We start from the raw sequence: 26,718 nt of genomic DNA on the forward strand, positions 1-26,718 counted from the left end.
CACACCTACTAAAACACAATGCAGACATTGATATGAAGCATAAATTGGACTCAAAGAACTAAAATTTGGAAACAGGAGCATAACATTTACCTGACATCTCTCAGAAATGACAGCAGATGGATGAACTGGTGGTTCCTCAAAAAGCTTTGGGGCCTAATTATAAGAAAAAAAACACTAATATGAGACAAAAGTTGAAATAGTAGAAAACATCTAGAAACCAAATCCCAAAGTTCAATAAGATCTAATGGTAAATAAAAAAAAGACTGGTGACTCTAATCAGACAATGTTAATTTGATCTGGCTTGAAATGTGACTGGAAACAGCAACTCTCTTCAGTGTGGATACTGTCACTGTCAGAAGAATAAATAGTTGCTATTTCAATATCAGCAAGGTGTTAAAAAAGCAGAACATTTGTATGGGAAGCTGTTTAAAATGAAAATGTATTTTCTATGGCATGTCTACAGTAAATTATTCCGTTTCCTGGAAAATGCTGTTTTCTAAGAAAAGTATCTTCTGGGGTTACTGTTTTATCAACGCTAGTTAGCAGTGCTAACTGCTAATAGAAAATCCTAAAGTCAACTTAAAATGTCACCTCCCTAATTATATTGTTGTGGTATGTTGTGGTTACTCTTCTATCACAATAGCTCAATATTGCCTCAGCTCCTAATGGCTGCTCAAAGTATTTTAAATTTTTTAAATGCTACTCTTATTTCTTCTTCAAGTTCTTAAAATCGAAATCAGAATCAGATAAAATTGGTATTGGAATGTCAAAACTTCAGTGATGGGAGAGAGATGAAAAATTTGCCACCAAGTCAGTGGTCAGTGGAATGTATCAAACATAGTAGAGCAAATTCTTTAGGAATGTGGATACCAGATGAGCAGGCCAACTCTCTGACTCACCTGCCTGTTTGCCTCTATGTAAGCAGCAAGAGTGTTAACACGGTAGCACAGACCCTGCTCCATAATGTGAACATAGCAGCGGAGCTTTCCTCCGTGGTAGGCCTCACTCATGTCACCGCGGTGGTCATTCCAACAGGACCGCTCCTGGGCCAGCTGGAGTAGAGGCTCGTCCCGCGATGAGATGAGCAGCTCTAAGAGGAGCCAGGGGAAAAAATAAAACTCAACTCTTTTGGTTCGTTTGTAATATTTTTTTTTTCTTCTTTTTAAATCGGCTCTGACACAGAGGCTGTTAAATGTTATTCTGATCTAATTCTGATATGTGGTGTGGTATCCCAGTGAAATCACCAACCATGGTTTGTAGAGCAGTCATTCTTTTTCTGGGTCTGATCCTCCAAATCTTCTTTCACCTTCTGGCTGTTAGTGGTTTTGGAAAATTGTTTGCGCACCAAGTACGGTACCAACTCTCCTCGGATTGATGAAATGGACCTAAGAAAGAAAATAAATTGTTCATTTAATATGAATTTATGAAACAAAGCAGAGACATATTCATATCCTATGAAAGATTGACAAGCATTGTCAGCTAAAGCAGGCACAGGGAAAGTATTAAGGGACTATTTTATGTAGTCAAAACTCTAAAGACAGCATTAAATGAACCCACAATAACAGTGTGTAGATCTTTATTATTTAATAGCAATCTCTGTGTGAAACAACAAGCGTTGTAAGCTCCTGTTATTACTTTTAAACCAAAATCAAGGATGAAACTCTTTTTCTCTTGACATTTCTCACTTCAGATCATTTTCATCTGTTTGCTCATCTCTGGACTTTGCTTCAGTGTTCCTTTCCACCAACTCACAACCCCAGACCCCCTCCACCTACTTTCTTTTAAAGGGAGATTAGAATTTCCATTTGAATGACAGGAGAAAAACAACAGTTACTTTGTCTATTTCTGTCCTCAAGCAAGGGACAGAGAAAGAACACGGAGGAGGAAGGAGGAGAGTCCGAGAGGAGCGGCTGAAAAGAGAGTCCAAGAAAGAAGCCGGAGAAAGGAATGAGTCATCTAACAAGAGAGACGATATATGGTAGTGGGCGAGGGGGCATTGGTGATGCAATGATTAATGTAAGCTTTATATCTACATCTCTTTAATTCAAAATATTATTAAGATGAGCAAGGGTGAAATGGGATTTGTTTGAAGTTACTGAACAGGAAGCATTTTAAAATGGGGAAAAACTAACTTGACAATATCAGATTTCAATGAAAGGAGTTTTACACTTTTAATGTAGCAGTTTGCAGAAATATATGCAGATAATATGCCAGTAAGAATAATCAATACTGTTTTTTAATATTTTAGGCAGTATGAAGCTCATAAATGTACATGTTTGAACATATTGAATCCATCTATTCATGGCATAATTAAGAAGCCTGATGCTTTTTATAATTGGGCCTCACTCACTGATGGCTGTATGTAAACTTTTGACCTTTAAGAGTTGTTAAGAGTTGAACATTTGCCATTTGTCTCTATTGTAAGATACAAAAGCAGGAAACAATTATTGAGTTTTATCTACGCATCACTTTAATACACGGCACGTTTTTCTTCGTAAACCAAGTGAGCTTCATCATTTTCCACAAACCATCTAAATTTACGACATGTTGATATCGGGTAGATCCTCCATCTGGTGAATATAAACTCCAGGCTGCAACAGAAGGCCAGTGTCACACTGCTTTACTCCAGAGGCTAAAGGCCTAACAGCTTGTCTCAGTGGCACATAGTAAAACAAATTAACACCTAGCTAGAATACCCCACTCACAGACGCTTTCAAAGCCTTCCACGCCATGGAACCGTGTTTAACAGTTGAAACAGATTAGGAAGTGATTGAGGGTTCAAGCTGATGTGACTGTGTGAGTGTATGCATGTACCTACATGAGCACATGCATGTGAGAAAATGACCTCTGCATGGGGAACACAGGGTAAGAAAGTTTTTCTTCATCTTTAAAAATCGTCACAAGTACAATACTTACTTGTTTTCCGTGAGAAAGTCAACAACTGCTTTTTTCAGACAGTAGAGGTGAGCGTCCACCAGGCCTGTTTTGATGTGCATCCTGGGATGTCTAAGGGTTAAACAAGAAAAACAAAGAACAATGAAGTTATTTTCAAAAGGTAATTTTTCAGCTTTATAAGGTTTGTCAACACAAAAAACAACAGAACTTTGAAATGAATTAAGTTAAAATGCTCTATTTAAGGAGGCATTTGTTTATCCGCATTTTATTCCCATATGCTTACTGAGTGACAAAAGTGACAAAAATAATGAATTTACTTAAATTATAAGTTAGGCATTTCTTATTTAAATGACAACTGTACAGAAACAAACTAGATAATTTAAAGTTAGTTAAATATGCCTTTATTGTCCTTTATTTAACCAGTCAATGTCTCATTAAGACTACAAAAACTCTGTTCCAAGGGGGACATGGCTAATTTAGGAAGCATTACATAAAACTGACAATGTTACAATTAAAATATTTGAAAATAATGACACTGTAATACACTAGGCATAAGTGAAAAATAATAATATGATGGTATCACAATTTCATTACTACTTAAAAATAACAAAATACTTGGTGAAATAATTCTATTTTTATTCAAAATGATAAATTCCAAATCAGTTTCATTAGACATTTTTGTTTCTATTTTCATTCTGTTATTGAAACACTGAGCAAATTATATAAGGCTTTTGCACTTGCCGGTTTCTGTACTGTACTCCTCTACGGTGCGACCTGGATGACGTTTTATTTTGTTTTATTCATGAGGTTCTCTCTTCATTCAGACAGGAGTTGCTTACAGAAAACCAGAAGCAGCCATTTTACTGACATAAACATCACAGACGGAGGACATCTGCGTACTATACAATGTCAGCTACAACTGATGTGGATTCACAAAGCTGGTGCCATGAGACAGCTGCCACTCAGACAGGTTTATATTGACTGAGGCGCCACACACACACAGACACCCTACTGTGCATTTACTCATTCACACATTTCTTCACCATACGGAGACAGTGTGGCTCTAGTAAAATGTGGCATTTATAAAGCGAGAGGCAAAGAAAACCACACCATCCTCCAGGTTTCAGGAGAGAAATCCATCTTCACTCGTTCGCACTCTCTTGATTTCCTGTACTCCTCCTCTTGATCTTCTCAGTCATTACATAATGAAAGTGAGGGGAGTGTTGTTCCTGAAAGAACCAACTTTGTATGTTTATTAAGCCCACTGAGGCCACATATCCATGTAACTGCTGGGAATTTTTCAAAGCATGCTGTATTGATTTAGACTTTTGTAAAAATCAAAACAAAGCCTGGGAGTTATCATAGAACAACAACATGGCTTTGGCAAAAATCAAAAGCAGACATGATGCTTGTTGTTCACAATTTTCGTTTAATCCGTTTTATTTTTCACATTAAATGAAGTAGGGGATAACGGTGGATTAAAAACTATTGACTTGGTTGTTGGTATAACGTTGTGATGCCAGAAGGCGAGTACTAATGACATTAAATTGATATGCCACAAAGCGGGATTGGCATTTTTATAAAAATGCGCATCCTGCGTATCATTAAAAAATAAAGAAAACAAATGAACATAAAAATAAAATCTAATATATATCTCTTGAAAAAAGTAAACAGAGATGTGTATGTGAGTAGATCAAAGGTGTACAATCTATGGTTCTGGACTTTTTAGCTCCGCCCCAGTTACTCTTAATCATTCTCAGAAAAAAAAATAAAAAATCTTTAACTGAAAATGGATTTTATTTTAAAGTTTAAAAATAGCATTTATTTTGTCCATTTCTATGCAGTCTTGTTATAGAATATGCACTCTGGAAAATTACACTCTTAATGTAATATTTTCTGTTTCTGGCTGCAGGTGATGTCTGTGGCGAGTTCTGCATGCTGTGAGGGCAAAAGATGCCTGAGGGGGACAGATGGGCTGATATTTATGCAATAAGCACAAAACAAATATATATATATATATATATATATATATACATATATATGTTGATATTTATGGAATAATGAGTGGATGTTTTATAATTGACTAGTGAATCTGGACAACTAATGGAAAGAACAAACATGGATGGATGGCTAAATATTCATGGAAAGGTGAATGAACAGAGGGAGGAATGGACTGATGGATGGACGCATAAATTGGTCGTTCGATGAACAGATGGATGAGTGATGGATGGATATTTTTTTAACAGTCCATCTCTACCATCCACATTCTCCTCCATCCAACAGTCTTTTGTAAAATTCACCAGCTTTTGTGCAACTACGGCAGCTTAGGAATATTGTTGCTTGGTCACACATTTTACTACCAGATGTTGAAAGCCATAATTCAAATCTAATATACATGTGTCTGGGTAAAAGGTATTTTGAAAAGCATAAAAACATATGCCGGTGCATGCATTGACATGCGCTGCGGGTGTTTATTCGCAGGTATTTATTCGCAAAGCATTTCCCAGGTGTTCATTTTGGTGAGCGGAGATTGAGCATAAAGTCAAATTTATGAGAACACCCAGCATGTGACAACAGTGTTTGGCACCTGCAGGCAGATACATGGACTGGGCCAAATATGAGAGCATCTAAATGTGTTTTGCAATGACTGGTGGCTCAAAAAGCCAAGAAGACACTGCAAAAATAATGTGAACTATTTGAAGGACCTATCTAAAAATATGGTAAACTCAATACAAAAATCTTCACAGTTTATAAAGTAGGAGTAGAAATAGTATATTGGTAACACTGCTCATTAACAAACTGTTAAAATAATATCAAATGGTTGAATTGGCATTCAATGAGTGAAATTAAATATTGAAGATCTTTTGACATTAATATAATTTGGCACTATATGAATAAAAACTGATTTGTTTTGATTGATAAACTAATGTTTAAGCAAACAACTATTATCTTGAAGGTTTATGTGGCCCTCTAGAGTGTAGAGAGCCACATAAATAGTTATGATGAGGCAGATTTGGCCTCTGCGTCTCGAGTTTGACACATGCTTTAAAGAATAAATTAAAATATTAATAAATGCTGATTCTGAGAAGCTTCATTATGAAATGCACTGACATTTATTTTTTGTTCAAAACATATTCATGATTTATTTTTTCAACTGAATTCTCCATATTAGTAACCAGTTTTGAAGTCATTAAGAAAGAAAAAAAAAAAAATTGGATTTCCTCCCAGAAATTGAACAATCATCTTTGTTTAACAAAGTTTCAGTGCACTGTGAATGTTGCAGAGTTCTGTCAACAGCAGCAGGAATTTAGAGTGCTTGGAGGCAAGGATGACGCGACCCTTACCCTGGGATTAATGGCTGACTCCCAAACTCGAGAGAAAAGTCACAGCTCTCTTGCTCTCAAACAAAGCAAGCATAATGTCTTAATTAATTACAACTGAAACCACACGGTGAACAATGACTAAGATGCAGCAACAAGGCTGAGGAATACCTCCATTAGTCTGGTTTTGAAAGTACAATCAACAGGGCTGAAGGGGTTATGCGAATGAAGAGGATTTACCACTGTCTCCAAAAGCGTCATGCCAGTTAAACATTGCCGTCATTTCAGGAAAATGCAGATTCTGTTAATTGTTATTAAGAGAAAAACTCCACCAAATGACACGGTTTCCCAAATCATCACAGACCGTGGAAATGTCACACTCAACCACAATTGTGGTTGAATTCTGTTTCTCTCCACTCTTCCTCCAGACTCTGGGATCTTTTATTTAAATGAAAAGCAACATTGACTTTCATTTAACCCTCCAGTTCTTTTTCTCATTAGCTCATGTAAAGCACTTCTTACCTTGTGTCTGGTTTAGAAGTGGTTTAACACAAGAAATGAGAAAGTCGCAGCTCATATTCTGGACCCATCAGTTTGTGGTCGCTCTTCAAGCTCCGACTCCTGTTAAAACTCTACATCTTAAGGACCTCCCCAAAACTGTTTAGTGGGTCCAAGGGTTTCACTATTTGTTTTGAAACTGTTTCTGACACACTCATTCTTCCACTGAACCTTCCAGGAATACAGTTACTCTGAGCACAGCTTTGTTAGCAATGATCTTTTGTGGCTTTGTTGGTTAAAAAGTACAATATTATGTTGGTTTGATATAGACTAGAATAAGAAAATCACCTTAAACTAAACCTTTCTAGCATCTAAGAACCTTGCATTACAATGTTTCTGAGACATGACTCATCCCTGAAGAAATATGTCCTTTATAATAAAATTTGCTATTAAACAAAAAGACAAATTTAAAGAGATGGTTGGCTTCCTGTAGTTAGAAAGCCTACCATCCTCAGGTTAATAAGGACATTAAACTTCACTAAAGGAAACTTTGAATTACTGATCACAATCCTTGGAAGCAGAGCATAAAAACATGAGCCATCGCTCAATACTTTTAAGCAGCAATATTTGTAAAAGGATATTATACTGTAAACTTTAATCTATCCTGATATTACTCATGTCTCAAAGCACTAAAACAGTTCTAACATAGCTGTTAGTTTTTATCCCATTATGAATATGAGTTTTGCATTACTCTGTCAATCGCTCAAAGTTTGAACAAACTATAACAGAACTGAGTGCAGTTCAAGATCTTATGTTTATCTCTTGCAATTTGTAAATAAGAGATTTTTTTTCCTTCTCTCTCTCTGCGGCTCTTCTTTTTGACCTATTATGGCCATAAAGAGGAAGCCGTGCAATCTAATGAACAGCTGTTTGTGCTAATTGTACTAATCTCTTTTTATGGGAAGGTATGATAACTTCAGTTCATCACATCCATAAAATGGAAAAATAGCAGGCTATAAAAAATCTAATGAAACCCTTAATCTTCTTTAACCTTGTAAAAAGTAAATTTTACAACTTACCTCACAACATAAAAATAAAAAACAGCAATCTAAAAAAAGAAATCTTAACAATTTGGTCGATGCTCCAATTTCTATTATCTCAAATTTGTAAAACACTGCATTATTGCATCTAATGGTAAACATAGGAGTATACTTGCAAATAAAATGTAACAAAATACTTTTGTAACTATTTGCTTTTGCATATATACTTTTTGTGTTAGATTTGACCCCAAACTGAAACAAAAATATGCTTAATCAATTGCATAGCTGAAGCACAAACACATGTATATCCATTATAAAATGTATGTTTATTTTATAACGGAAGCTGCTAAGCTTTGGAAAACTGATACAACTTCTCTTCAATTTGCTGCAGCAAAGAGTGAGATTGCTCCAGTGCGTTTGTGCCTGTCCTGTAAGATAATCAAAAACTATTCAGATGTTTTAAATAATAATAAAAAAAGGATTGTAGTTCAGAATACAGAGCAGGAGTTCTGCCTTAATAGCTTTTGCCATCTGATTCAATTTAATTGAAATCTGTATTTTACTGCAATGCTGATCCTTCCTCCAGATCTGCCTTCAAGATGTTCTGACAGGTGGAGCTGTAATGTACCGGGCGAAGCTCGGCTGGAGTCCTTTCACACCATTTAAGCAATTTCCAGGTCAAACAAACTCACATGTGCAGGGCCGTTTACACTGAAGACACCACAGCCATGTGGAAACCATAGAGGAGAGAAGGGGGGAAATATTGCACAGAGGTTGAGGCTGAGCGAAGATGGAGGGATGAAAAAACAGATGGCTGTTTGTGAGGAGGGATGTACAGAACATGGAAAAGACGGTTGACATAATGAAGGAAGGAGGTCATTTTTACTTAAATAATGCAAAATGAAGATGCTGTGAAAGAAACTCTTCACAATCACAGATAATGTTTACTGAAAAATACTCAGGTGATGTGTGCAAACGAGTTCTAGCTTCTGTCAGTGCAAATGCTGAAAACAGCGAGATCTTGTAAAACTGCTTAGTGCTGAGTTACAGAAAACCAGAACTCCAGGAATTTCTTCCTTTGCTGCACCAGGCATTTTTTTTATCTGTCTTTTGTTGCTGTCTGACATGTGAGCATATACCTGAACAGAGGTGACTGAAAGGTTTTAGGCCTTTAACTGCAACCCATAAATGTTTATCTATGAGATCACTGTGTTTCCATAACACTGTGACAAGATGCGGCTGGTTTGTCTCCATCAGAGTCCACCTTGACGTTGTGTTACGTATTCCTGTGCACGCTCGTGTAAGCATTTCTGGTTTGTGAAAAAAGACAGAGTGTGTGTGTGTTTATATGCAAGTGTGGCCCAAAAAGTTCCCTGTGAGGGAAGCATGCGAGCAGCTGCTCTGGCCCCCTCTTTTGTTGGCTAGAATTTACAGTGGCTTTGGCTCCATGAAATATTTACGAGCTCCCAAAACACCCGCTCTCACACATACGCGCATTTTAGGACTGAGAAGCAAAAAAAACACCCACCTAGTATACTCTTCCTGTACCAAAAAAAAAGACAAATACAAAACCTCCACAACAAGAATAGAGCCTTAAAATTAAGTCAAGACAAAAATGTCCACAGCTGAAAGGAGGAGACATCTTGAATGGAATGTACTTAAATGTACAGAAGCTATCCAGGACTAAGTGTTAAAAAAAAAACAGAGGCTGGAAAAAATCTGATCCCTCTGTTTGGTTTACTGTACACTTAAATTTCCAATAACCTTGGTGTCTATGTATAGCAGGTGACAGATGCAGTAGATTTAAATGGGGAAACAGATGGAAATACAACACTGGATGTTTAACAAGGGTTTAGAAATGGTTTACAAACTGCAACATCTGGGTAAAGTGTTAAATAAAGTTATTCATATTGCATTTTTGCGACTGCTAAGCTCATCCCAGACGATTTAAAATCAGACATGTGAGATCTGAATGAGAAACATCCATTTTTCAATTAAGTTTTTATCCTTATATAGCTTTGCCTCTAAGTTGTAAGAGGTGCTTGCCATGCTTTTGTGTTTATTACAGTAGAGACATACAGTAGAGTCAGGGAAGAGGACATATATTTAATGTTTGGTTCACAACTCTAACCCTAGCAGCAGAAATTATTAAAGAAGCAACAAAATAAGACTCTTGTTAATGTAACTTTCAATTCACATGCATAGAACTGAAGGATTTGTAAATCTGAACTTTGTGAAATCAAGTGCTTTCTGGGATTCCTCCAGGCTAGCAGAGGGGGGCAAGTCGTCATAAAGTTCACTTGAGCCTTAGGCCTGCCTCTGGTTCTGAAGCGCTCTTGAGGTTCACAGATTGGCTTCTTTTGATTAAAAAAAGGCAAAGTTTGGTCAACTTTTCATGCGTTGAGATGAAGTGATGTTGGTAATTGATCCATGTAGAAATAATCTCAGATTGATGAATAAACATACTGTGTTATCTACTATTTTTACATGGACACCAACTAAATGGCAGCCTCGGCATTAAAATCCTAAAATAGAAACATCCAGGAGGTTCAGGTTTTCACATGAAATAACTTTAAACCCGTACTTTTCCTGTACTAGCTAGTAATTATTTAAAAGTAGCAGTAGTTAAACTGCCCAAAGAAGTATAAAGAGCATTTGATATGTTTGAGGTGAACATTAAACGAATTAAAAAAGGCTTAGTAATAGTAAAGAAGATCTTACTTTCTTATAATAGACTTCCTGACTGAAAGTCCGTCTTCCAGATCCGCTTCATTGGCCATAAAGAGCAGTCTCTTCCCTGACTGATCCACACCGACAAAGTCCCTCTGTTCAGCTGGCAAAAATACACATGACAATACGCATTAATACGAATTCATCATGTCTCACAGAACTTTTATCAATTCCAGTTGGACATAAATTAAACCATTTCAGCCCAATACGCTGGTTAAAGAAAAACACATAACTGATTTTTCCTCTCACTGTCTAACATCAACTCAAACTCAACATTAGGTATCAATTTATCTAAATGCCAGAAAAATCAGTTAGCATTTTTTTTTCCAGAAAATATAAATAAATAAATGTAAAACTAATAAAAGTAGTTTCTATTTTAAAAAAATAAATTTGTTTCACTGTGAGATAGTGAAAAAAAACATTGCTCTGTATCTACACATAACGGCAACATTATGTTACGATCCCGTTACCTGTCCTTTTTTTCCCTTTCTGGCCCGGCACAGTCTCTGTGAACTCATGGGCTTTGCTCATGAGCATAGCCAGTGTTGCATTGTGGGCTCTGAAAAGGTCGACCACCTCATGAAGAGCCACATCGGTTATAAGGTCACAACTCACCACCAGGATGTCAGTCTGTAGAAAAATGTCGGAGACAAAAACAGTCAAGACGGTCCTTGTCAAATGAGAAAAAATGTCTTCAACACATTGCATCCATCTATGGTTTATTACTGTAGACACAAAATATCTCTTAAATTTTTCAACAAGATATGTAAAAATAGTCGCAATACTAAGTGTGCTTGATTTAATAATGGTAGCAGAGGAAAAGTGTGTCGTGTCTGCTTGAACAAGAGATTTTGTCACAGTGCAAATTCTGTCGATTGCTACCCAGTGGTTTTGCACATTTACTTTTTACCAGTTTTCATGGCTACCATGGTCAAATTTAATGTCAATAAATATGTAAATGACATTGTTAAAAATCTAAATGGCTATTAAATCTTTATTTGGCCATCTATACTGTTTTTCAAATGAAGCATCTCAGATATACGCACATGGCACTGAAAATAAAAGTGGAAAAATTCCTACAAAAAAACCCACAAAGCTTTCCATGGAGCTGATTGTGTAATTGTCTAAGTACAGCTTTTTGAAAATGTTTTTGTCCTTACTTACAGGAAGTATCTTCAGAATGCTCTGATTTGTCTGATTAAGTTGTGGCTAGTTTTTCAGATTTCTTTAATTACAGAGAATGCAGTTGATGGTTTGTTTGCAGTCAGGAGGTCTGGCTTTTTTGCCCAAAACAACTTGTCTATTTTATGCCGTCATTAAAGCAGATGAAGTGAGATGCAACTTTCTTTGCACCTTTACAATAAGAGCCCTCATGATACATGCTGTTATAAATCTCATAGCTCTTTAAGGTCAATTAAAACAGAATACACATTACCTGAGTGGTAACATTTTGAAACAACATCATTTGAGTGAGGTGTAAGAGCTTGGGATAAAGTTTATGTCATTGCAGTCATTAAATGTCAGGTGTGTTTCACGCAAACTATTTTGTGCAAACTGATTGAAAATTACATTAGATTACCAGAACTGTGTGTATGATGAGAATGTTTAATTCTGCTAAGCTGTTTCGCACAATGCGACAGACTGGCGACCTGTCCTGGGTGTACCCCGCCTCTCAAGGGTGTAAGAAAATGGATGGATGGATGTTTCGCACAACTTTTCATTTACTTAAAGTTCATTTACTATTTGAGATTTTAAAACATGTGCAGATGCGTTTATACAAACCTCAAAAATGACAAGGTTTTCTTCTAACAGACTTTGTATTAACTCCATACTCACCTCGGGCCAGGATTCCTGTTATGCTCAAGAGCCACACACAATAGCTCAAACAAGGTTATTCAAAGAAACAAATGTTTTAAAATCTAAATAAATGCGAAGCTTGTGAATTCCAATCAACGTTCTAATCTTCCACCATAAGAAAGAAGATTGCATGTGGGCACGCCTGTGTTTGTGCGTCTGTGTTATCCATTTGTGTCTCCAATGAAGAAGGCTGTCGGCATGTGAACTAATCCCACCATTAGCACCACAAGCCTTAACGACAGAGACATTGTTTGCTCTGTTTGCCACAGAAACAGACTGAGAGAAAAAAGTGCATGTTGAAATAGGAAAAAATCCAGAAATTTCAAAGATTTTTTAAAATATATATTTTTTTGCAGACTGCATCATGTATAATTAAAAACACCATAGTCCGCCAACAAACGATCCAATTTTAAACCCTTGTTTTGTCTGTAAAGCTGTGCTCATTCACTGTGCAAATAAATGATGATTTAACTACTAGTTAATATTAACTACAGGTAATAAATAAATCCTGAACTAATAACTACTAAACAATAACTAATGATGAACCAACGATAAATCTGCTAGTTAACATTAACTAGCTTGATGAACTAATCATATATCAACTACTAGTTAAGTAATCACAAACTATTATCTTACTAGCTGAACATAAACATTGTCTAACAATAAATGGACAAAATTTATATTGCACTTTTCTAGTCACTCAAAGTGCTTTGCATTAGAGCCATATTCACACATTCATAAACTGATAATTAGATCAGTCCAGGAGAAAGAAGCTGGAATCAAACCTACAAGTGGATTACCAGTTGTTCATCACTGTGATCCACAGTTACTCCAACAATGATGACTTAATCTTGAACAAATCACTGATTAACCAATAAATAACTAAGTAATGACATTTTTTTCCTAATCCTCTTCATAAGTAAATGATTTATTATTGGTTAATACTTGCCTGCTGAGAAAACAGAAAATTAAGGAGAGCTTCATTTCTAATGAACAGTTAACAAACCACAATGAGATTTCATCACAAACCGTTTCATAAGAATGAGGCTCTGAAATAACTGATAGGTTTTTAAATATTGAGTAGTTAGCGAATTTATAGTTCATGATTATCTTTTTGTCAGTTATTTATGCTTAGTTCATCAAAAAAATAATTAAAATTCATGACTTCTTCGTTCTAAAATAATATATTTGTGGCTCCCACTTAGACATTCGTTTAAATCACATTTGCTGTTTTTTGTATACGGTATGATGCTTTTTCTCTTCACATTTTCATGAACGTCAACTCTTACTCAAGCCTATTCCAGAACTCCAAACAGGGCTATGATGCTGATTTCAGCTGAATGATTTAGAGGTTAGAGCAGTTCTTTAAGTGTATCTAAGTAAGAGCGGTATCAGCAGGATTAAGGGTCATCAAGTTAACCGAGAATAACTTCAATCATAACCTTGATCCGGACCCTGGCGACAGGAAGCGGCCCGGCTAAAGCGGGAGGTGTCTGCAGAAGATCTACAGACTCAGATCTTTCAACTCTGCTCTGTCTCTCTATCACACACTGACAAGCTTGCACACATGTTCAGAAACAAAGCACAAAAGCATGTGCACATGCATGCACATACATTCGCACACCAATGGATAATAGCGTGCTTACACGAGGCCACCCACGCGCACAGACACACACTCTAGAGGCGACAGCAGAGTGGAGTCAGCTGGAGAGGCAGAGGCACTTTGGCCTTTCCACAGCCAGGATCAGTGGACAGGTCAGGACCACACACACTGATGCTTACAAAATCACACACAGACGCATACTTATCCGAGTGCTAAGTGACTTCAACCCAGAGCTATGTACACAATCTTGACCACGCAAAGAAAACTTTTTTTTAAGCCATAATGTTCAAAACATTTTTGCTGTACCAAATATAAATGTATCTCCAATATGACTATATATTTTTTTTTACTTTTTCTTCTATGCTAGGAGAAAGAACTATAACACAAAAACTTTGTTATCACGTACTTTGAGTAATTGGACTCAAAAGATACATTGTGTTTTGTTTAAAGAAACTTGGAGGTAATAACAAGCTAATATAAAATGAATTAAGGCTGCCAGCTGGATCCAGCCAGATCTGTGCTTTCATGTTGCAACTTCAAGTAACTTGTAGACTGTTTTTGGGCAACAATTTGGGATGTACAGTGTCTAGCAAAACTATAAACATACAATACTACATTCAACTTTCAACCAACCATAAACCTCAATAAACTTTGATTACTTTGTCATAGAACAGCACAAAGTTATGCATAATTTTAAAGTGGACGGAAACAGATGGATTGAAATTTATTTTTATGGGCAGTATGACTTGCAGACATATTTAGCTTCTCTAATACTTTACGTCTGAAATAGAATTTAGTGAAACAAATTGTATTCAGAAGTCCATTATGTGTTAAATTGAGCCTAGCTGTGTTTAATTTAATGTTGGAAAACATTAGACAACAAACATTATGAAGTGCAAGGAATACAGGAAGTTTAAATCAGGGTTTGGCTCCCAAGCTTATTCTCAAATATTATTAAATCCATAATCTGAAAATGGAAAAAGTAGCACAACTACGGTATATGCCTACTAAGACACAACCATGCACCTGAACTGACAGGCCTGGCAAGAAGAGCATTAATCAGAGAAGTAGCCAAAAAAAACATGGTAACTAAAGGAGCTGCAAAGATCCACAGCACAGGTGAAAGAATCTGATGAGAAAATGTCCTGATTTTAGTTTTCCACAGGCACAGGGGACACAGCAAAGCTGACAAAGACGTGGCTGTGGTCAGATGAGTTCAAAATATAGCTTTTTAGCCTAATTAACTCCATGAAAATACTCTGCTTAAAAAAATAGAGGGAAGCTGGTGAAGATAGATGGAACTGAAGAGCAGTCCTACAAGAAAACATCTTTGAGGCAAAAGACTTGGAAAAGGGACTGAATTTTATTTTACAGTAAGAAAACTCCCCTAAATATAGGGGGAGTTTTATTTTCAATTAAATTTCATTCTGGAGTCAGAATGAAATTGGTTACATATAAGCACATCCCTGTGTTAGAAAGGCCAAGACCTAAATCTAAAAGAGAATTTTTGGCCAGAGTTTAATATTGATTTTCACAGATCCCGATCTGAATGCGCCTGAGCTATTTTGAAAAGAATAATTGAAAAAACTTTCTGTCACTACCTCTGCAAAGCTGGTACAGCCGAACCGCAAAAGAACTGCAAGCAAAAGTAGTTCTGTTACATATAAATGTACAAGAAGCATTTTTTTTTTTTTTTTGTTAAAAGTTTTAAAAATGTCTTTAAAATTCACAGTTATTCACTATTACATGCTGATTTATTTTATACAAATAAATCAGCATTTATTTAATCAAATAAATCACCGAGAATAAATAGAGGTTTGTCATTCTAACATGATAAAAATGTGAAAACAAAACAGAGCTATATCTGCTACATTACTTCTCTTCCAAATGAACTGTTTGCTAGTGTCACCATGGCAACCAGCTATCCTTACAAGTAGATCAATTTTGTCTTACGCTGCTATGTAGCTTGACATATTTGTATAAACACAAAGTCTTGTCACAAACTTAATTTTTCTTTCGACACATCAAAGATGTCCATTTAAATTTCAAATATAACCATGTAGCCTAAACACACAATTCCTACAGAGGAAACAAAAGCCAGAGGGTGTGGTGTGAGCTATACAATAAAAACAGACATTCAGTCTTGTATGTTTGCAGTATCTTGCTGCTCTATCTCTTGTGCCGGTCTTTCTTCACCTTTTCTCTTGAGTCTTAAAAGCTGACTAACATTTATAGACCAAAGGAGGAACTTTGAAACAAAGCTCGCAATGTACATTTGGTTCTTTTGGCTCATGCATCCCGATTTTCCAACATAATTAAACCTGAATGATTGTAAAAAAAAATGTCAAGGAGGGTTTAAGCATACAAAGCAAAAAGAGCATATTAAGTACTCCTTTCACTTGTTTGGCCTTTTGTGAAAGATCCAAGCATTAATCAGCATATCCGTCCACCTTTGTACAACTTCAGTGTTTGAAGAGTGAACAAATCAAAATATGCTGCCTGTAATCTCTCTTTTCATTAATCAAGAGGAATGACCCACTGTGCTCGCTCTTAAGTGTACACTGATTCCTGTAAGTATTTTGTTTTTAGATTCAACCAAATCCCCTCATGGGACGGTGTTTGCCAAAAGACACAAGTAGGTGTGTCGGGGTTTCTATGCTGCACTGATGCATCTCTTTGACAGATGGGGAGATCTGTCTGCTTGGATTTGGCAGGCCATAGGTACACTTCTTCACTCATCACCTCGCAGTGTGAGTGTATGTAACTCAATGCCTCTAATCTGGTGAACTGCTTGGAGGATTAGAGTCTGAGCGACTCTCAATAGGAGCAAGCAGTGGCTAGTTTTGCTTAAGTGTGTTTATATGAGGATATACAAAGTTTCGATCAAGGAAATCTTTAGCAGTAACAAGAATCTGTACAGACATGTCAGATTTCTAAAATGTGTGCAGCACTCTACAAAATGAAATTTTAGTGTAACATTTTATTAACATAAAATCTGTAAAAAATAAAAAAATCTGTGTATTACTGGTATCTAAAAACGAAAAGGATCAAAAATAAAACAGCCATCGAGCATAAGCATCATGCTTTTTGCATTCAAACTGAGATAAAGGTATTTTTCAATTCCTTGAAATTTTGCATTTATGCAACTTAAAGTCACTATAAATAAAACACTAACTTTAAGTGCACTAGGCCCTCGCCTATTCACAGATTCACCTATTTACAGATTTTTCTGTAGAATATAATCTCAAATTATTTTTTGGAGCATGTCTAAATTATTCTAAAGAAAATGCATTGTGGGGAGGTAAAATGCCGAGACAGAATGCTACTTGACATGCTACTGGCTGGCTTTTGTAGAGCAGCCAATCGAAGAGCACCACTAATTTTCAATGACTGTATCCCCAAGAACAAAGACAAGGAAGGCATCGACATTAGCTTCAACTGTAGTGCTAAGGCGATTTCCACTCTACGTGTTAGGTTTTTAAAGTATTAAACTATGCAGTTGTAAGCATATTTATAAAGAGAAAAAAGAAAATAGTATGCAACCTTTACATTTGAAATGACAACTGAGAATAATGAGGAGACTGATTCTGTAAGCAGGTCCTCCTTGTGCATGCATTGGTTCTCTCCATGTAGTGTGTTTCTCCCACATTTGCTCTGCGAATTGGCTTCTTTAAATTTCCATCAGGACTGAGCCTGTACATGCATGGTTGTTTGCCCTGTGTGTCTTTGTCTTTGATAAACGGAAATAAAAATATATGGATGGCTGCTAAACACAGTTTTAATCAGCTCCGTAAACGTTCTGTATCCCGACCTAAAAAAATTGTATTTCCAATTACATAAAACTCAAAAATAAAATCAACTGATTCTGTAAGGAACCCACAATTCTGCAATGTACAAACAGTCAAACAAATATGTTTGGAGGAGGCAGGTCAGAATCACCCCAACATACTCAAACACAAATGTGGCACAGATGTGCAGATCCCCTGCATGAGACTGAATGGTGCACTGGGTAAACTGGCAGCAAAAGGAACTGGAGTCGTAACCATGAGCTCATATGCTTAAAGTGAACTGGATGAGGGGAGGCATGGTGGGATCAGCAAGCCGGATACAGAGCAGGGACTGGAAATTAAAGTTGGGATGGATAGCAACCAAGCATGGGGTTTATGTGAGTGAATGTGAATGTTTGTGCGTGTTTGAAACTAAAGGAAAAATGAAGCACTTCAGCAGCCTTGGCTGCCAACTGGGGGAGGGAACAGACAAGATTGGTGGTGATTCTGCAGAACACACCCTCTTAAATTACCATCCACTCTTTATTTTCCTACTCTATCTAAATTTGTTTTTAAATGTCTTGAGATCACAACTAAGCACGTTGCTTTTTTTACAAACTCAAAATTAGAAACCCAAATATTAATCCATCTGTTTTCATTTGGTTCAAAGTTTATATAGAGATGATACAAAATGGTGATATGTTTAACTATAATTTAAAAATGACATAATTATTGTGTTAGGAGCACTTTAATACAACAAAAGTTTCTGTTTGCATGTTTAAAAAAGTAAACGAACCTTGATCTTTTGCTGAATGTGTCTGAGAGCATCGGCAGTGCCCATGTCTCCATCTTCTGGGACACAAACAACCTCCATCTTCATCTTTATGTCCCGCTTCATTTTAGAGTCTGTACTCATCATCTTCTGGACTTCTTTAGTGGTGATCACTATAACCTCTAAAAACACAACCCAGAGAAAACAAGCCCCTGTTAGATAAGTATAGAGGGACAAGTCCCAGAAAATAAATATTACTATAGCAGTACACCAAACTTCAAATCAATGTTTCAACTTTGTGGCTAGAAACCAAGCTACTCTACTTAATAAATCCAAAGATTGCAGAGTCTGCCTGTTCTAATAAGAGTCATCGCCTCTAAGCCGTTTCTACTGGGCATTTGCTCAGACTAGCTGTGTCAGCCCAGTAAAATCTAATTGCAACGCTCTGGCTAAGAGGCACCACATAGTAAACTGCTGGCCACACAGAGTGATTACTTATAGAAAGCAACTTTCCTTTAGAAGAATACCAAACTACAGGTAATGAACAGTCCAGTTTATTGTCAAGTCTGGAAAATAGAAGGTTTTCCTTAATCAGGCTGGGCTTGTGAACCTGCAACAACGTAAAAAGGCAGAGATCTGGATTTAAGTCCAGACGGGAAAAACACACCTGACTACACAATGCTCACATAGCACAGACGAACTCATAAATATTTGGTTTCACAACATGCAGCATCTACAAACTCATTATTTTTAACAAGGAGAATTGAGAAACTGCATATTTATTTCTTCATATCTGTTCTATCACATCTGCTGAAATATCACTTATTCTTTTAGCAAAACCTTAAAAACCAAAACAGTTTAAATATTTGAAATAACCAAGGTAATTAACCAGCAGATGTGTCATTCAAATTCATGTTTTTAATTTCTTTATTATCATTTTAATAATTTAAAATTCATCACAGTGAGCTTCAGAGATGTTTGTTACCTTGTAGTTTACCTCCTATTCACTGTGCGTTTTTCAAAACTTGAGTTCTTGTTTGGCATAATTGTAGTTAGGACACCTTATTAAATATCCAGATCTTTAAGCAATGGTCACAGATTGATGTTTAATCTTTTCCTTGTCACTAGAAATAATGTGTATTTGTACTTAAAAAATTCGTTAAAAAAAAATGTAGCAAAAATCTAATTTGAAGCTAAGGAAAAAGTTAGGACATCCTAGTAGTGCTATCCTCCTGGGATAAATAACCCCAAACAATTTTTTTCGTCTCAAATACAAATAGTTTGTTTATGGTTCTATCTTTATGTTTTCGTGCAAATGTTGAAATGTTCATGTAAATTTGGTTAGTTCTGCATTATTTTTGCCTAAAACCAACTCAGTGCCGACCCTTTTTGGTTCAATGGTACCTAAGCAGTTCAATTCTACCATTGCTTAAAACGCTACAGCTTTATGTATCGTGAAAATAGAGACATAAAATCTATTTTCACTTTTTGTCATAAAATCCTGAGATCAGGTATAAAACCATCTCACTTAGACACATGGCCCCACCACTTTCTGCTGTGGGATGTTTGAATTTTCAGCTTGTCGGTCACTCTGTAGGATCTCAATCAGATCAAAGTTTGGGCTTTGACTTATTCCAGGAGTTTCTATAATCTACAGCAATTTATTTATGTGGGTCATTGTTATGTTGGAGAATAAAGCTCTCTTCGCTTTGTGTGTTTATGTCCATTTTTCTCAAGCACCTTCTGCACACTGTAGGATACATGGAGAATTCTCTGATGGCGAGCTGTCCAGGTCTTGTGCTACAAAGGATGATAAATCATGAGACTTCCACCTCCCTGTTTCACATGTGGTTTTTGACCCTGTTTCCTGGAATGCTGTATTTGAAGCAAGGAAAGGTTTCCTCCTTGCATAACTCCCATGAAAGGCAAATGTGTGTTTTTTTTCTGAGAGCTTTTACTTTAACAGCAGCCACAGCTGCTTGTTACAGGTCCCATCTGTGATGATATTTTATAATTTTTTGAGACTATTTTTAGCAACTTGCAGACTACTCTTAGGATAAATTTGCTTCGGCACTTGTGTAATGGTTTTCAACTTCATCCACTCTTAGACTACTTTCTGCAGATTATAAATGGCTGATTTTTAATTCTGTTGAGACCTCTTTAAACACTCGTAAACTGCTGCAATCTTCTTGCTTAATGTCTAAGTAATAGCTGAATAATGTTTTCAAGGTGTCCACCTGATATATTATGTCTCGATGTGATTATAGTAATTTTAGGTGGGAATGATTATTACACTTCATAGAAATTTTCCTTAACTTTTTTTGTTAAACAAACAAAATATTTGGATGTTGTTGAACTGGTAGTAAACATCCAAATGTCAAAGCATTTTAAAAACACACTGACTGAAATAAGGTGTTTTACTTTTTGTAAATATAACAATGCAAGTTTGGGCAACATTTTAAAAGGCATGAAAATGACACTGCACTGAGATAGTAGACATCTGCAGAATCCTGAATTCTTGTCGGTTTAGTTTAAAATTTTTGTTTGCAACATTTTATTTATCTAATAAACTGAATCATCAAAATTGACTCTTGTTTAATCTTAGTTACCTTTCAACCAGAGGAGATTTCAATTACCAGCTTAGACAGACTAAGCTATGGTATGGACACTGGAACAGGTGTAATCACAGAGTGACTTGAAATGGAGCCTTGATCTAAGATAAAGCTTAATCTGGACAAATATGGTGCATGTCCTTCGCAAACCTCACTGATCATTCTCTATCGATCATATCACTGTAAATATTGAATCACAACAAAATGAGGAATGTGCCAGACTTTAAGCTGAACAAGAAATTTTTTTATTTATTATTGAGAACCTAAATATTATTTCTGAATGCTTATCGGGGACAATGAATGGGTGAAATTTGCTTGATCTCACTGAACTAATTATTTTAAAGAAACAAGGCCAAGACAACTCAAACCTGATCCCTTCTGGTTACAGTTAAGTTTTCTAAGGAGAAAACCCAAAAGAAGATCTTAAGCTACTAAAAGTGTTCTTGAGCAATCGAATCAAGGGACATCTAGATTAGTGTATAAAAAGCTGTGTTGTGTTTTATCTTTTTGTGTGTGTGTTTCAGAAACATTGATCTTATTGTTTGTTTTTTTTTAACTCAGGATTTAAAACATGGATTTCACAGCGACAGTAAAGCTAAACCTCCACATACACACACGCGCGTTAAATTCCTTATGTGTAAGCGAGAGGTAACGTTTTTTTCTTCAAGGTAGATTTTTCCACTCTATGCTCCAGACTTCTCATGTGGGCCACATAAACCAACTTGCAGCATTTTGTTTCTTTACATTTTATATGGAAACCAAGAATGAGCTCCCTGTAACAACCCCAGCTCCTGCCACAAAGACATTTAATCTGACAGCGGGGCACACAGCTCACACGGAGCTCCTGACACCAGGTTTGATAGAGTGTGTTGGATTAGACACAGCTTGCTAGAACCATATTTTATACAGCTTAAATTGGACGTCAGATTATTTATGCTTGCAATGTCATCGGAGACTTTTTAAATCAAGATGAATGTTCTTGAAAATTATTTAGAATCTCAGATATTAAAAGGTATAGGAAAAGTAGGTTAATGGGTGGGGACCCCACCCAGGTTCTCACCTTCAAAGCCCACTCTCTCAAGCAGGTTCAGGGGATACCACATCAGTGGTTTGTTGCCTACAGGCAGCATGGGTTTGGGGGTGTTGTATGTCAGATCTGTCATACGTGATCCACCCCCGGCCGCCATCAGCACCGCCTGGAGCTCCATGGTGTCTGCAAGAAAAGGCTAGAAGAAACAAAAAAAATGATATGTCTTGGACATTTTTAGAGAACACAAATTAAAAGCCATAAGTGTTGAGCAATAAGATCATATATTGTCCACATAATTTATGACTTTGCAAAAATCAAACACAAAGGTATCTTTTGGTTGGTTTTTGGATGGGAAACAAAGCGTGTGGCTCCAGGTATGGGTGGGTGACACGGACTTACAATTTTAGCACAATATTTGGTGGGACTATTATAATAATAATAAAACAAACAAATCAAAGTTTCAACCGGTGAATCATTAGCCTGGCAGGCCACCAGGCTTTACTTGCCTGGTGCCCCTGGTATTCTTTTTTTTTTTTTCTAAATAGGGTTTTTTTATATACCAGCAACAGTAAAGTCAGACTAAGCTAGATTTATTAGCTGATGCAGTGAACTGAGCACAAGAGGTTGCGCACCACTCGCACCGTTCCTGCACCTTACTCACATGTTATTATTTCCAAATTATGATGCCTGCTCATGCACCTCTGAAATTTTGTGGTTTTTAACATTTTTAACACAAAAATATGGTGGGCCGCTGGTGGACTGCCTTCCTCTGTTTATTGTCAACTATATGTATCAATCATTTTTATGGTGATCTAAAGTGACCTGTGTCTCTCCAACTTAATTTTAAACGTTAACATGCAGGGTTTTTGTATTAAAAGACGTTAAGTTGACAGGAAATGTAAAATATTACTGGGTAATTACGTTACTGGAAGACATTGCCGACAATACTTAAACCCACTATAGAATCTTAAAAACCACTAATCAAAAAAAAATACAACTGAAATAAATATAAATTATTTACACTTCTGTTAAATCCAAATTAAGTCATCACTTAGTGGATCTAAAAGTGCAATGTAATGCTGATCACATTTAGAAATGGCCTAAGGCATAAATGAACTAAGAGAATATTAATGCTGCAAAATTGATAAAAGCATTTTAATGGTTTCAGTATAGATAAATTAAAGGATTTTAAATTAGCATTTAAATTTAAGATTTTAATGGAGCTAGCAAGTTTACTTTGAAAAAGTTCAAAGAACAACCTTTATGGTTAGGTTGTTTTGTTACCATAGCTACAATCTGATGCTGTCGGGGTTTTTTATTTGTTTTTTTTTATGAAAACAAAAAACAGACGACACTCAACCTGGCGCCCACCAGGCTTATAATACATTAGGGCAGTGTTTCCCCACCCTGGTCATCAAGGCACACTGTCCCTACATGTTTTAGAGGTTTTCCTGCTTCAATGTGCTTGATTCAACTGATTGCAGTTCAACAAATGCCTGTTAATCAGGCATCAATTGAAATCAGCTGGACTGAAGCAAGGAAATACCTAAAACATGCAGGACAATGTGCCTTGAGGACCAGGGTTGGGAAACACTGCACTAGGGGAAACCCTGATGGCATGTTTTGAAAAAACCTTACAAACAATTCTTTTCTAACCTGGCATATGTTTTAAAGTCATTAAGGTGCCCTTAAATATAATTGATTGAAGCATTTCACTAAATGATATTTAGTGAAGCATTTCCTCCATACAACTCCATGTTTATGCGAGGACCACTGGTGTAGCAAACTATAAAAAACAATGACACTAACGGCTGATAGAGAAATAACAGCAAAGTTTTACAAAAGATTGATAAAAAAGTCAAAACTAATGTAAAATCTTGCGATAAGTTATATTTTTATAGACTTTTGATAAAGGTGTGGAGGTATTGAGGTAGGCTCAGTGGACACAAAACAATGAAACAGTGGTCATATAAGGTGAGTTTTATATGGATATTTGAGCCTGAATACTTCCATTGAAGCTGACCTTTTCCCTGGCTTCAGGGTGTGAGTCAGTTTTCACATATATTATATACCATGTTTTGCATGAGTAGAACATAAATATCTGTAATCTACTGAGTTGATGTTTAAAATTAGTGGAATAAATGCCCAAACTATGCAACATAATAAAAGTAGTCAAATATTTATATTATATTTATATAATATTTTGGCATTAGGTCCAAAAATAGATTTGTGTCAACAGCTGGAAAAGACTCAGCACAATGTGACCCTGAGATGCGCAAAGCAGACTTCAATACTGCATGGATGAACAAACTATTTTAACATTTGTTGCAACTTGCAAACACTGTTCGATTAAACTAATTTGATGGGACTCTAATACGTGCCAAGAACGAACACGATGTAAATCCGCCACTTTCAATCAATCATTTAAGCATTGACAGAGCATGCACACACAGGCAATTATGATATGATTTCAACAGGCAGCAAGTGGTCTTCTACGTTGATGAGTGAACGAATATATCATCAAAGAGGCACTAATAAAGTATCTAAAATCGACTAAGTAAACGATGCCTACCTGTGCCAGTGTTCCTGATCCAAGATGATCTGCTGTCTCTGTATGACAGCGGTGGCAGACGCATGTAAGTTTCTTGATGTCACCGTAGCAGTTAGCACTTAGCTAACTTACAAAACATCGATGTGCAAAACAGCATTGCTCTACAGACAGTGTAAATGCAACAAGACTCGTCTCTCCAGAGCTAAGTAATAGATTAACTGTAATACGGTGAGAAAAAAATAAACAATGTCCTTAATTATTTTTGGAAGAAGCCTGTGAAACAAGCTAACGGATAGCATTGAATGATGACATATGGGAGCGTTCAGTGAAATATGTCCGTCAGGAAACCTACTCCCTCTGTAATGTGGTTCCTGCGAAAAAATTAATGTCAAACGTCTACACATTTTAGAAATAATAATAATAATAATAAGAAGAAGAAGAAGAAGGAGAACATATTGTTTGCAAATTTCAGATTATTCAACAATATTATAATGTAACTTGATTATATACAGCCTTATTGCAATAAGTAGAACATTTAAAAATACATAAAATAACACAATTAAATTATAAGAAATTATAATTTCATCATGACTATGATTTTTAAATAATTATAGTCATGTAAGCAGTAATTTGAGTAAAAAAGCCACACATTTCCATCAGTGGTCAAGCAAATAACAGCGAGCTAGCAAAAATCTGTTAATACTGTTTTGACACTGTACTTGAGAGGACATTAACATGTTTTCATGCAAGAACTATTCATTCAAATGTACTTGAAAAATGCTGTGAGAACATTAGCAGACAGACACCGCATGGCCATTTCTCCAGACTTCATGACTGAGAGCTCCCAATGCATAGAGCTGAGAAGTAACAGCAAATTGAGGTTGGGGAATGTAGCTTTGGTTTTGTTTGCTGTGGAAAGGAGATGAGCTTCACTGCTCATTATTACTTGCTGATAACCGGTGGGAAAAAAGGGACATAAAGAGGGAGGAAAGTAATTTTACTATATTATTTGTCCGAATATAATAAAATTGATGCTATGATGACAGCAAAACGTACTGTTGCTGAAAAAGCTAATGCTGTGCTGCATTGCTACCTGGAAGCTAAGAATAAGCTCAAAATGGATAAGAGTTTCTTCAGGATAATAGGAGTAATAGGTGACACTATGCATTTGTTTTACAGCCACTGGACATTACAGAAATTAATATGAGATTCACATTAAAGAATGCAAGTATATATATATATATATATATATATATATATATATATATATATATATATATATATATATATATATATATATATACTATATAAGTTAAAGTTAACTTTAACTTTATATAAGTTAAAGTTAAGTTAAAATTCACCTTTAATTTAAAAATGACTAAACATCAGTTGAGGGATATGTAAAATACAGCTTACAAGTTTTGTTTTCCCTAATATGTATCTATTCATACTTAATGCTTGTACAGTGTGAGTCCCTGTAAGCCAACGTAAAATTATTTGCTTGTGGACACAATCTTGGCCAATAAAACTATTCTGATTCTAATGTGGTGGAACTGCATCATATTATGATGTCATTCTGGACCAATTTTTCCAGAAGGAAATTTGCGACAACTTATTGAATCTATACCAGAAACATTTAAGGCAGTGGAAAAAGCAAAAGTGGGTCTGAACTGAAACAAAATATACCTAAAATGCGCTTTATTATTCATGATTATATTGGTAACAATTAAAAAGCAATTTTTTTTTTAATGAAATGAATATAAATAAGACAATAACATGCCACTCCATGAGTTTGATGTGAAAAGAGTCAGTCTTATTTAGAAAGACAGTAGTATTCATTTATGAAAAATGGATGAATTCCAAATTTATGTTACAACAGTCTGTCAGTGATAACCAACAACACAGACCTGTGTAGTACAGGCAAAAGAAAACTCATAAAAGAGTGCTGAAATGCTTGTCAGGATCAAAGAAAAGGGTGTGCCATCAGACATCCAGACACTGGAACAGGTCTAATCACAGAGTGACTTGAAATGGAGCCTTGAG

At 36.0% G+C, this 26,718-nt stretch overlaps 1 protein-coding gene across 1 annotated transcript in view; it reads right to left on the reverse strand.

The window, feature by feature from the left end:
• Positions 1-25,014, reverse strand: part of eif2b3 (eukaryotic translation initiation factor 2B, subunit 3 gamma) — a 33,933-nt gene extending 8,919 nt beyond the window's left edge. Inside the window, exons 1-9 of the mRNA XM_032566220.1 lie at positions 24,697-25,014; positions 22,155-22,320; positions 18,507-18,664; positions 10,954-11,113; positions 10,475-10,586; positions 2,917-3,006; positions 1,249-1,385; positions 900-1,090; positions 91-153 (exon numbers count right to left, since the gene is read on the reverse strand). Coding sequence (XP_032422111.1) covers positions 91-153; positions 900-1,090; positions 1,249-1,385; positions 2,917-3,006; positions 10,475-10,586; positions 10,954-11,113; positions 18,507-18,664; positions 22,155-22,302 — 1,059 coding nt within the window. The 5' untranslated portion in view covers positions 22,303-22,320; positions 24,697-25,014. The remainder of the gene's footprint in view (positions 1-90; positions 154-899; positions 1,091-1,248; positions 1,386-2,916; positions 3,007-10,474; positions 10,587-10,953; positions 11,114-18,506; positions 18,665-22,154; positions 22,321-24,696) is intronic.
• Positions 25,015-26,718: the final 1,704 nt, after the last annotated feature.

This window comes from Xiphophorus hellerii, chromosome 6 (assembly GCF_003331165.1).
Source record: "Xiphophorus hellerii strain 12219 chromosome 6, Xiphophorus_hellerii-4.1, whole genome shotgun sequence".
Classification (NCBI taxonomy): domain Eukaryota; kingdom Metazoa; phylum Chordata; class Actinopteri; order Cyprinodontiformes; family Poeciliidae; genus Xiphophorus; species Xiphophorus hellerii.